The 13,483-nt window shown below is 23.7% G+C and overlaps 4 protein-coding genes across 4 annotated transcripts; 1 reads left to right on the forward strand and 3 right to left on the reverse strand.

The window, feature by feature from the left end:
- Positions 1-718: 718 nt before the first annotated feature.
- PVVCY_1403040 (tetratricopeptide repeat protein, putative) lies at positions 719-1,591 on the forward strand (the record flags this gene model as incomplete). The annotated part of the gene is made up of 1 exon (XM_008624724.1): positions 719-1,591. One exon carries the CDS (start codon positions 719-721, stop codon positions 1,589-1,591), a length of 873 nt encoding a protein of 290 aa, XP_008622946.1.
- Positions 1,592-2,566: 975 nt separating this feature from the next.
- Positions 2,567-4,318, reverse strand: PVVCY_1403050 (glycerol-3-phosphate 1-O-acyltransferase, putative; the record flags this gene model as incomplete). Its single annotated transcript, XM_008624723.1, has 1 exon — positions 2,567-4,318. One exon carries the CDS (start codon positions 4,316-4,318, stop codon positions 2,567-2,569), a length of 1,752 nt encoding a protein of 583 aa, XP_008622945.1.
- Positions 4,319-6,632: 2,314 nt separating this feature from the next.
- Positions 6,633-7,530, reverse strand: PVVCY_1403060 (conserved protein, unknown function; the record flags this gene model as incomplete). Its single annotated transcript, XM_037634870.1, has 4 exons — positions 6,633-6,713; positions 6,890-7,037; positions 7,165-7,307; positions 7,447-7,530. 4 exons carry the CDS (start codon positions 7,528-7,530, stop codon positions 6,633-6,635), a joined length of 456 nt encoding a protein of 151 aa, XP_037490911.1.
- A 1,192-nt stretch (positions 7,531-8,722) lies between these two features.
- Positions 8,723-12,262, reverse strand: PVVCY_1403070 (eukaryotic translation initiation factor 3 subunit A, putative; the record flags this gene model as incomplete). Its single annotated transcript, XM_037634871.1, has 1 exon — positions 8,723-12,262. One exon carries the CDS (start codon positions 12,260-12,262, stop codon positions 8,723-8,725), a length of 3,540 nt encoding a protein of 1,179 aa, XP_037490912.1.
- Positions 12,263-13,483: the final 1,221 nt, after the last annotated feature.

The following is a 13,483-nucleotide window of genomic DNA, read 5'->3' on the forward strand; positions in this document are numbered from 1 at the left end:
TTTTTTTTATTGCTAAAAGATAGATTATTTTATAATTAAAAGTAGTTTAAATACACAAATTAAGTTTGTTATAAGTATATATTATCCAAAAGAGAAATGTATAATATAATAAAACCAAAATACCTATATATACATACAAAATTTACAGACTAAAAAAAAAATATGCCCACGAAACAAATTATAAATTACGAATAAATAAAAATGCGTCAAACACATAATTATTATTTTTCGTATATCTTATATTAATTCTTTTTTTATAACTGTATTCCTTTATATTTTGTTAGTATTTTTAGTTATATATTTTTTAATTTATAATTTATTTGGCTGTTTCTTTTATTGAAAGTCCAAATTTTATGGCAGTCAAAAATCATATATTAAAAAATTATTTGTTTTGTAATTTTGGATTTTAACAATTATAGTATAAAAAAAAGAAAGGGGAAATTCACTGGAAAACTATTTATGCATAAAAAATATGATATCCAGACAATGTAAACAATGGTAATAATTGTTAGCCAATGATTTTTTTTGTCTGTTTTTAACTTAATCACATTTTTTTAATAAAATAAATAAAAATGTGAAGTGCAAAATGATTCATTATAATAATAAAATTACATTTTACAACTGAAATCGAAATCCCTTTTAGCTTTTATTTTTTTTATAATTTGTTCAAAATATACTTTGCATAAACTTCAAATATATAAAAAGCAATAAAGCAACTATGGAGGTTATTTCGAATGGTACCAAACTAAAAAAAATAGACAATGAACCAAACAAATATGTTGATAAAAATGAAAATTTAGGCACTAATATTTCTGAAAAACATGTCCCCAAATTATCAAGCACACAATTAAAGAAGAACCCTTCTGTGCTAGCTGAAAATAAACCACAAAAGAAGGAATACGATGAAAACGAGGTAAAGGAGGAGGAAAAAGTAAACATATTAAAGAATACAGATTTTTCTGATGATGAAAAACTAAGCAAAGATGATGCAAATGAAAAATACAAAAGCGGTGATTATGAAGAAGCTTTAAAAATATGGAAAAGAGGGTTAAAATCAATAAATTATGTTTTATCAAAACACGAAGAGTTAAATAGTGAAAAATTATGTGAATTTAAAAAAATGCATTCTACTTATTGTAGCAATATTGCTCAAGGGCACTTAAAATTAAACCAATATTCTGAATGTGTTAAATATTCACTACTAGCAAAAGAGCATGATAAGCTAAATGTTAAAATTTATTTTAGACTCGCTAAAGGATATTTTATGCTAGGAAAATATGATGATGCAATTCATGTATTAAATGAGGGAATTAAAATAAATAACGATACAGCATTAATTAATTTATTGCAAGTTGTAAAAAGAAAAAAACTCATATATTTACAAAAGGAAAAAAATACTATGAAATTTATTTTCCAAAAGCTCAAAGAAAAATCAATAATAGAAACTAATAAAAAAAATGGAAACACATTCTTTAATAATATTTTTTCATTTATTTGTCTTTTTCTTATGTATGTTTATTCTTTATTTGTTAGTTTATCAAACTACTTTTCCCAAATAATAAAAAGACAGAAAATGATGAAGGACGAATAGACCTATTCTGGGATCCTTTTAAATGGATATACATAAAATATATATTAATTACACAAATGAATGTTGTGCATGAACTGAATGTATAATGTGTTTTATTGCAATATATCTGCAAAATTTTCCATTTTTATTGATGTTTTTTTTTGTAAACATTTCTAAATTGTATTATGTGTATATCGCTCTATGTGCATGATGTATGTGTAACTTTTAAATTAAAATGCTCTTTGTATAGAGCGAATTAAAAAAATTAATTTAAATTTTAATAAGACAATTATAGCTAGTCAATTTTTCATGTAATTCAATATTATGAAATTATATGTTATTATTTTTAAAGTATGTATATAGTTACTTCGTAATTTATACAAAAAGTAAAATTAAAAAGTTAGAAAAAAAAAATTACAAAAAACAAATTGATATTATTAAAATAATGGTATATAAAATTGAAGATCAAGAATAGGAAATAGATAAAATGAAATATGATAAATGTGATAAAATAAATAAAGGATGAAAAAGTTACCTTTTTTCAGCATAAACAATTTTTCAAAACATAAATAATTTAATCATCGTCATAATTGTATAAACATATGGTATATGCTTATAGCAAGTATATAAAATTAACAAATATAAAAAAGTAATATCTATATAATGATAAAATAATAAAATATATGTGAAATACAAATATATTTCAAAATAATGGTCTATGCATGGGTTAAAAAACTATGTTATAAAATATAATAAGCAAGCATATGAATAATGTGAGATATATTCACCATATCAGGTTTATAAATATATATACATATTTATATGCATTGCTTAATAAAAAAAATAGTTTAATAAACCATATTGTCGGTATCGTATTATATTCTTTCATTATATACTATATTTGATATAGTTATTATTTATTTTTTGATAATTTCTTTCTTGGATTATTCATATTTAATTTCCATTTATCTTAACTGATTGCTTCATATAATCATTTTATAAAATTTCTTCCCTATATTCCAATTGTGAACGCTTCAAAATAGGTACCCACTCATCTTTACCTCGTATTAATCTTTTGGTATCAGCATTGATAACAAATTGTGGAATATTTCTATGCAACTGGTCAAGGAAATTGTCGGAAACTTTGTGACCCAATTTTGATACAGTATTCCGAACTTTTAATTGAAGTTCATGTCTCATACTAATAAGCTCCCTTTCATTATCTCTCCAAACATTAATTATTCCACAAATAACTTTTATAAGTATTTTCATTTGTCTTAAGAGTGTAGGTATTTGAACAGAATAATTTATATTAATATAATAACATATTGGCAAAATGCATATACTGCAAATTGTAAAAGCAATTCTGTGTAACCACAATTTATAAAAATATAAACTAAATAATAAACCATAGATAATATTAAAAGTTGGCAATAATACTAATAATACTAAAACTTTATAACTAGCTACGACATCTCCACCCTGAATTTTTACTAAACTATTTTTCAAAGATGTTTTCCTATGATTTTCTGCTAAATATACAGATATAGCAACTAAAGGTAGCCACAAAAGCGAAAAGGTCATACCAAAAATTATACAAAAGACTAAGCTACAAATATGCTCAATAAATTTTAAAGTCGCACCAGATGTAGATTGTTTAAGCATCCATACTTCATCATCTTTAATTTTATTTGAGTCTAATAATTTTTCATAACATTGTAGCTCATAACATAAATTTTCTATTTCTTTTGAATTACCAAATTTCCAAAACATTTCAGAAAAAAGTTGTAAAATATTATAAATTTTATTTTTTGATATAGTCATTCTCTCTGGTGTATATAAGCTAACACATAATTCTATGCATCGACTTGTTTCATGATTTTTCGATGTTAGCATGCAACTTCTCATACCTTCTTCAATTTTCGCAAGTAATTTGCTTATAGTTTCTCTATTATTATTATTATAATCTTTACATAAATCTTGTGATGCTATGATAGCATTACCAACAAAAATTGTTACACAACCTTGTAATTGATATAATTTGGAATAAGATAGCCCAACAGGTATAATTGATACATCTTCTATTCCATCGGCTAACGCACAAAGTGTCATAATAGCAACCCCAGGTTTTAATGGAAGTAAATTAGTTCTATCATGAGACCCACCTTCTGGAAATATTCCAATGGGATCTCCATTCTTCAAACTATGGGTAACTAAATTATATACTTCAGTTTGATTTATTTTTGGCACAATTTTAAAAGGAACCCCATTTATTTTATCTTCACAATTTATATTTACAGGATTTTGAACAATTAATTCTATTTCAGATTCAATTTTTGTAACACTAAATATTTTATTCTGAGTCATTAATTTATCTCCTATTTGTACATCTATTTTAAATCTAGTGTTTATTCCTTTTATTTTTGTGTCCCCTGTATTCCAGTATATGTGTCCTATACCTTTAAATTTCAAATCCTCAGGCCTTTTAACACTTATACATCCAGCAAGACGAGCCAATTCCCCAATTACTGGTCGTCTCATCGATTTTTCTGCCACTATAAACTTTATCTGGCGAGGAATACTTGCTACTAATACGCATGCATCGATAAACTGGTTATTATGATTACCAACAAATATCACAGATCCATACAAGGGAACATTTTCAGGATTAATTATGTTCACATCCCCAAAAAGGGATTTTACAATTGCCTTACATAACCATCTTATTAAAATGTATATATCTAGCATTATTCAACTTTTTCAAATTTTAAAAAATAAAAAAAAATCAAAAAGAAATAAGAAAAATAAATGATAATATATAAACGTATAATACCCCTTTTTTCAGCAAAATTAAAAAAAAATAGGAAATGAAATTCTAAAAACTCATTTGCATTCTAGAATAAAAATAAAATATTATATCGTAAATTTTAGCTAGGAAACAGGGGTAATCTATTTAAGATAAAAAAATTAAAAATATAAACTTCGAAACATTATTAAATAGTATAATCAAATACTGAGTTAATAAAAATAGATTAAAACAAAATTCGAAAAAAATGGTAAGCAAAAAAAATATAGGGAAAAATAGAAAGTCATAAATACATATTATATAATATATGCATCATATATAAATTGCAGTATATGATAACGTAAAAATTATATATACCATTCTCCATAACAATACTAATAATATAACGAGAATCCCATTAATGATAAAATAATATTAATAACAATGACAATTGTTGCATTAATTATCATTATAATAAAATTAAAAATAAAATAATAATAAATTTAATAACAATATTAATATAATGATATAATTATTAAAACTTTATAATTACAAATTTCCCTATTAGTTGATAATATACCATATGCTTTGAAAAAATAAATATATCCTTTTTGGAGTGATGTATATTGTTTTTTTAATTCTCAATTTAATATATTATATACATAAATAAATTTAAATATATATTTAATATTAAAATGTTGTGCGTGATTTTCAATATGTTGTCAATAACTGAATGTATGGGTGTTAATTTATTTGTTTATTAATTTATAATTAATGCATGGGAAAAATATAAATAAGCATGAAATTGGCAATGTAAAAATGTTTTTACACATATAGAAGAAAATTATTAAAGATGAATAAATTACCCAAACAATACAAATAAACATTTCTAACGACAGACATAAATAAAATGCATTATATATATATAACTAATTACGTTAACATCATGATAAAAAATTTGTCCTATTTTCATTAGCCATATATTTATATACCTACAACTATATGCCAATTTGTATATTTACATATTATTATTTATTACGTAAAAAGGATATATTAATTTATATGTCCTATAAAAGTGTAACCCAAATAATACTAAAATCATATGAGAAATATTGGATAATTCCTTTTTTTATATTATTATATAACGTTTTATTTATATATTTTTTTTTGCAACCACATTTGATCAATGTAATTAAATATACTTTGTTCAAATAAATTATATAATATACAATATTTTTTGTTTTATATAAGTATATTCGATATACTATTAATAATAGAGAAATATCATAAATGCATATATTAAATAAGAAGTTGGTTTTGTCTGTTTGGTATTTAGGTCTTTTTTTTCACAATTTGCTTATTGTGACAAAAAAAAATAAATCAGTGTTAGCACAAAAAATATTACAAATTAAAAATAATGTCCAAAGGGACAAGTATATTATTAAAAGGGTAACAATTGGAATAACACATTTGGTAGTTGTATATATGGAGTTGTAATATATAAACCTATGCACTATGCATATATTATTTAAAATTTTATTATATTTTTGTAATAGCTTTACAAAATTTTGTTTTTTTGTTTCCTGACAATACTGTATGTTATAATTTCTATATATAGGGTATAGAATTTTCTTTCCAATAAAAATATTTGTATGTGTGAGACTTGAGGAAAATGCAGAAAACGTATGAAAATAAACAGAGTCCATGCAATTTCATATGCATTTTCTTTATTTACATTTCTATTATTCTATAAATTTTTCATTGTATAACATTCTTTATATGTGGGTACTTGTATGTGGTATCGTCTGCCTCTATTAATTTATCAACATCGGTAGCAATTATAATAAGCAAACATATATTATATTTAAAAAACAAACCATAATATTGACTGTAATAATTTTCATGGTTGTGATATCTTTAAGGATATACTTATTACATGCTATTTTATTATTTAAATTTATTAAAGTTTGCCCATAAATATGGAATGACTTATGATATACATATTTAAACATAAAACAAATAACATAATTATAAATATAACATGTTTTTTTTCTTTCAATATAAATGTTTTTAATAAATATTATGTATAAAACTCATTAAATAAAATAAATCAATATATAAAACATAAAAAAATTTTATTTTTTATGTCTATATCCCACACAATGTATATATTTCTAAAAATAGGCTTGGATTTTTCCACAAGTATTTATATAAAACTTACATGACCAAACATATAATTTTATTGGTCATAAAATATATACATAAAAATCTTGTATTTTAGTAAACTTTCTTATATACAATTTTCTGTTTTTTCTTATCGGATTGCTCAGCATTTTCGGGAGGGGCGATGGCACTCATCTTAAAAGGTGATAAATTAAATACATATGTATATATATAGATTTAAAAATGTGTTAATAAGAGTGATATAATTAAATATACATGAAATTCATTTATGGGAATGTAAATAAAGATAAAAATATATTGTAACACACATTATATCTTTTGCAATTACAATATACAACTATATAACTTACCGGTGAGCCCAAAAAGAATTTTACAATGAAATTTATAAACTTAAATGTTGCATATATCGGGATAATTATGTATATGTAGAAAAATTTAAAAGAGAAAAATAATCCTATATTTATCACAAAAGACAAAATCAGAACATCAGTATAATATCTGCAATTAAGAAAAAAGTGATTAACGAAATTAGAGAAATAAAAGAATGAAATACATGTATATTATATGATTATAGCTTTTGTTTTATTCATTTTTTTAATTATTATTATCTTATATGTAAACTAACGTAAAGTTTAGTCCGTTGGTTATGCCATAATGTATATTCTTGATTGAATAATAGTAACAAAAAAATAGCAAACAATGCAAAAAAAATATATTTCTTGTAATTAAATCATATTTGAAGAAATAGGCAAAGATAATATAAATTAACTGCAAAAAAAAAATATATATTTATGTATCTCAGGTATGTAAGGTAAAGTAGCAAGTTATCATCTCACTATCTATGCATTATTAGCATAACATTTATTAATCACGCGTTTAATTTCATTTTTATATATTTTATAATTACCGAAAAAATGCTAAAAAATGGATAGGCATAAACAATAAAATTGGATGCCTTTTTTAATCGCTTTTTTTCAGATTGGCCTGCCATTTTCCCTTCTTTCGTTATCTCTTCTTCGTTCTTTTTCTTTTCAATTTTATATCCTTTCTTAAACAAAAATGATTTAAGTGTTTAGCCTCTAAGTTATTGTAATTTATTATTAAACAAAAGAAAAAGAAACGATGATAAATTTTTATTCTTATCCATTTAAATTAATTTAATATAAAAATAATATCATTAAATCTAAATTGTATGTATGGACGAATTAAATAAAAAAAAAAATTTTTACGATACCATTTTCAATATCTGTTCCAAGACGCAGTGTTATAAAAAAAAAATAATATCAAAATTAAATGCTATTTTATATAAAAAAACTTAAAATTCATTAAAATATAATTTTATTAAAATTTTAATAATATAATTAAGAACTATATTAAAATAATTTCTTGTAATTTGTTGCATACTTTATACATGTGTAATAAAGTTGTATCTCAAAATACAATATTATGGTTCTAGTTTAAGAATAATTATTTAGCTAATATTATTATGGAATTATATATTTTTTATTTGTTTTTTTATATAAGTTTAAAATATGTATAAAAAATCTTTATTAAAAAATAAAAATTTAATATGCAAGCAGTATATTATGCATAGCATATTAATATGCATATAAAACTTGTACATAAATATGTATATAGTGGACATGAAAATATATATATGTATATGAAATGGACATTTTTATAAAATTTTGATAGAAGAACAATGTAAAGTCTTGCATAGCTTGCAACAGCACAGCCGCTTCACTTAAACTACCCCCCGATTTACTTGTACTCGCTATATATGGTATCTATTTAATGTATTAAATAGGCTTAATAATCATTAAACCAAGGTATGCATAAGAGGTTGAAAATATATACCATTCTATGGTAGCGTGCTAGGAATATATATGTGCTTGTTTTTATTTTTCCATCACAGAAAAATAATGCTTTACTTTATTAGCATAGTAATCCAAATGCATGTGCAAATTTTCTAATGATATAACATATATATACTTTAAATGCTTCAAACATAAAAAGATATTCATTATTTTTTATAAAAATTATATCACATATGGTATTAAGTAGTTGAATAGGAGGGAAAGAAAAAAAAAATATAATTTATAAATATGTTTATTCTTGTTATATATCCTGGAATAAATAATTCTACATATTGTAAACGCTACCTAAATATTTGTTTTCATTTTTTATGTTTTTGTAAAATATCTTAAAAAGTTTTTTTTCTTTTTGGTAAAAACTGTAAAATTTCCTCCATCAGATCCTTGCCCTTTTTCATCACCTTTTTCTTCTCGTTTATCATTGCTGGTATTTTCATTATCCTTATGTTTTTCTCCATCTCTTTTACTTCCTTTCAAATTGTTTCCACTATCATCACCTTTTACGTGATTTTTTTTATTTTCATCGGATTCAATACCACCGTCACCATTTCGTAAATTCCATGCATTTCTTTCCTTTTCATTATCACTATTATTTGGACTATAATCATCTTTATCTCTTCTTTTTTCTCGATCTCTTCCTCTGTCTCTTTCTCTGTCTCTTTCTCTACCTCTATCTCTTTCTCTGTCTCTATCTCTATCTCTTCCTCTCTCTCTGTCTCTTTCTCTATCTCTTTCTCTATCTCTATCCCTATCTCTATCTCTACCTCTTTCTCTGTCTCTTTCTCTATCCCTTTCTCTATCTCTATCCCTATCTCTATCTCTACCTCTTTCTCTATCTCTATCTCTTCCTCGGTCTCGATCTCTTTCTCTGTCTCTATCTCTTTCTCTGTCTCTATCTCTTTCTCTATCTCTATCTCTTCCTCGGTCTCTGTCTCTTTCTCTATCCCTTTCTCTTTCTCGATCTCTATCTCTTCCGGACCAACCTTTTCTATCTCTTCTTTCAGAAGAATCTCTATAATGGTCGTCATTATTTTCATGATGCCTTTTATGATTATCATCGTCATATTGAGAAGCACCTGTTTCATGTCTTCTCCATGTGAATTCATCATCGGCGGATGATTTCCTCAAAGATTTTTCTCCACTTCTGGATTCTTCATTTTGTTTTAATAATTGTTGTTCGATTTCTAGGTCTCTTTCTCTTTGTATTCTACTTATTTCATCGAGTTTTTTTTTATGAGCTTCTTCTTTCTTTTTCCTTTCAATTTCTTCCTTTCTTAACCTCTCTTCTTCTTCTTCTCTTCTTTTTCTTTCTTCTTCTGCTTTTAATTTCCTAATATGTTGTTCCCTTCTATCTCTAGCTCTTTGTATTTTTTCTTCTTTTAATAATCTATGTAAACGTTCTTTTTGTTCTTTTAGATCTTTTTCAAATTCTACTACTCTTTGTTGCATTTCTGTTTTAGTAAATTCTTCAATGTCATTAGAAAATTTCATATATTCTTCTTTTTCTTTAAGTGCAGCTTCAAAATCAGCTTTTTTCTCTTCTTCAGCTGCTTTTTGTTCTTGTAATAAAATTTCAGTATCTTCTTGGAAAATTAAAGCTATCCATTTATTCATATGACTAAGTTCTACTTGTCTTAAGGCTCTAAAATAATGATCAACTTTTTTAGCTTCAGCTTTTCTAATTTTTATAATTTCATTTCTTTCATTTAATCGGATTTTTCCTTGTACTTCTTCAATATCCTCAAAATCGACATATCCATTTAATATATCTTCAATAGTAATTTCATCAAGATATTTTCCTTTCATTAATATTTTACTAGTAGTATTAGTACATAATTTTTTAATTTCTTTAAGCATTTGTTCTGCAGCTTCTGATTTTTTCTTTATCTTTTCTTCTTTTATTCTAAGTTTTTCTCCTTTCTTTGCTAATTCTTCTCTCTTTTCTTTTTCTAATTTTTCTTCTAATAATCTCTTTTCCATTCTTATTTTTAATTGAGCTTGTTCTTGTTCTTTTTGTTTTCTTAACATTTCCTTTCGTTTTTTATTATGTTCTTCGCTTAGAAGCTGTAACTTGTGATGTTCTTCATCTATTTTATCATATATTTTTTTTAATATTTTTTCATCATCTATTGGTTTGTCTTCAATAATTTCATTTTCTACAATATCCTCAATATCTGCAGTAGCATAATTTCCTATATGTTTATTTCCTTTATCTAATAAATTAAATTCATGTTCATAGTTTAATAGTTTTGTATGTGTATTTTCTACTTCATTTTCTATACTTATAGATTCATTAATCATTCGTAACCCATTATATAATTCATTGTACATATTTATAAGTGAATCTTTTATTAATTTACTACGATTTATATTTTCTTTATCACCAAAATATATAGCTCTTTTTGTTAAGTCGATTCTCATTTCTAACTCTTTTTGATATACTAAATCGACTAACATTGTTTCAGCATCATTCCATGATATAAAATGTTCAGAGCATATATTTTCAATAAAATAATCAATAGATATATAGTTATATACTTTTGATAATTGTAATATTAATTTATGAAAAATTACTTCTTTTATTTTATTAATATATATATTATGTTCAGTTTTTTCTAACTCTTTTAATAATACTTCGCATTCTACACACAAACTTAAAGGTGTAAATTTATTTTCTACTAAAGAATATAATTTTTGTGCATTCTCATCTGCATAGTTTAATATGTTTCGTACTTTTAATCCATTTTTCAATGATTCCTTTACTGGAACACTTGTATGTCCTAATAATTGGGACATTTTTTTATGTGCTTCGAAAATCTTTGCATAATCTTCATTCTTTTTGTTTCCAATACGAGGTATTGATAGAACAGCAAGCACGGCTTTTGTGCATATAAATTTTTTCCTTTCTTCAGAAATATTTATTCCATAATTTAATATATGGAAACAATATTTTAGCCATGCCAAACCATGAAATAATTCACTTTCATAAACAAATAATATATCAGCCATTTTTTCGTAAAAAATTGAAATCCATTTTTTTAAATTTTCCTTCTGTTTATTTTGGCTAGCAATTGCTGAAGTCGCAGCAGCACTACCACTGGTAGTTGCTTCGTTTGCATCTTTTTCGTCATCTTTATCAGAATTTTTTTTTTTGGAATCATTTTGATCAGCATTGTTCATATCTGATTCCATAGCTCCCGATTTTAATGTTTTATAAAAATATTCATGCATATTAAGATTATAAATATCTTCTGCTATATTTGATGCTTCTTTCCACATTTCAAGTTCACAAGCAGTTTCAAGTTGCATTATTTTTGTTTCTAAATGGTATTCAATTTTTAAAAGAGATTGATATTCAGGCTTATGCTTTCCTCTTAAAATTAAGTTATAGTGATTTCTTAAAAGATCACTCAATTTTTTGAATTCTGTTAATCTTTTATTTTCTTTGCAAAATAATAAAGCTTTTTTAGCAGTATCATGATATGCCTTTTCTAATTTAGGGGTAGCTCTTAATATTTCTAAAATCATCTTATATGTTTCCATACATATTTTATATGCATTTTGTAATTTTCGTTCATATTTTCCAGTTATTTCCATATCTAAAGAATTCATTAAAATTTTTTCTGTAAAATCTACATTACTTTCTTCTTGTTCTATCTTATCTTTATTAATATTCATATTCTCTTTAGCTAATCGAACCTTCTCTTCTGCTTTATCTCGAAAATCAGTAATGACTTTCCCAAGAGATGCTATATTACCATGTTGACATATAATTCTATATTGGTGCAAACCATCTTTTACTAAACTTAATTTTTCTAAATATAAACAAAATTCGATATATCGTAACATAATTTGTTCTTGCAAAACATGCCATCCTTGTAACCTAAAAGTTCTATGCCCAATAGCAGCATGTAGAATTTGAAGAGCGTCTTCATTTTGCCCAATAAACTGCAATTCCTCTGCTCTCTTAAGAGCATTTTCTGGCTTTTGAAACGTTTGCATAATTTACCCTTTTTTCTATTTAATTAAATTTGCAAAAAATATTTGAATTTCTAGTATACAAATATATATGCATGTATATCTCTATATGCATATATATTTTATGTTTTTTAAAATTTACACTTCATACGCATGAATGCTGAGGAGTTTCATATGCATCAGCTCAGCAATCGCATGTACATATATATATGCGATTTTCTTTCTATTTGTAAAACGATGTAATCGTTATAAAAAATTAAAATAAATAAAATTCTTATGACCCAACAAGGATACTATATATTATAATAAATCATACATATGCCATACAATATACACGCATTATTGTATATGCAAATAAAAATTTATATTAATTTTTTTTATCATATAAATATTTCTATTTTTACAGTTAAACCACACTAATATATATTCATGCAAAGAAATGGTATGTATTTCTTATACTTTAAAAATTGCATTTCATGATTTAATAATATACAGCATTGACAATGCCTTTTGCTTGTACATTTCTACATAGTTAAGTAATGTAAATATTAGTATGTAAATTTATGTACACGCTTATGTACTTATTGAAAAATAGAACACAAATAATATACCTATAATATACAAGCAATAATTGTTTCTATTAGGATTGTTTTTTTTTTACTAATACTTAGCAATTTGTGCATTTTCTTCTTCTTGTAACATACACAGATATATATTATACTTAAGCATGGAAAATTGCTTATTATTTTTTTTTATTATTCGTTAATTTATTTTTTTTTAAATTTCTTTATAAGTTACATATAAAAGTTAAATAATGTATATATATAAATGTATTTCATATATCCATAATTTACATATTATATATATCTTATAAATATATTTTTATATGAATTATATATTTATATTATATTGTTAAAAAAAATTATCATTAATATTAATATAACCCAGAAACATTTTATAAATCTAAAATATTCCACAATTCATTCTACATATATATTTATTATACACGTAATACAATTTTCTGTTTTTTTTTCCTATAACAATATATAAATTATATATTAAATTATTTATTAAGCTATGTGCATGTAATTA

This window comes from Plasmodium vinckei, assembly GCF_900681995.1.
Source record: "Plasmodium vinckei vinckei genome assembly, chromosome: PVVCY_14".
In the NCBI taxonomy this organism is placed as follows: Eukaryota; Apicomplexa; class Aconoidasida; order Haemosporida; family Plasmodiidae; genus Plasmodium; species Plasmodium vinckei.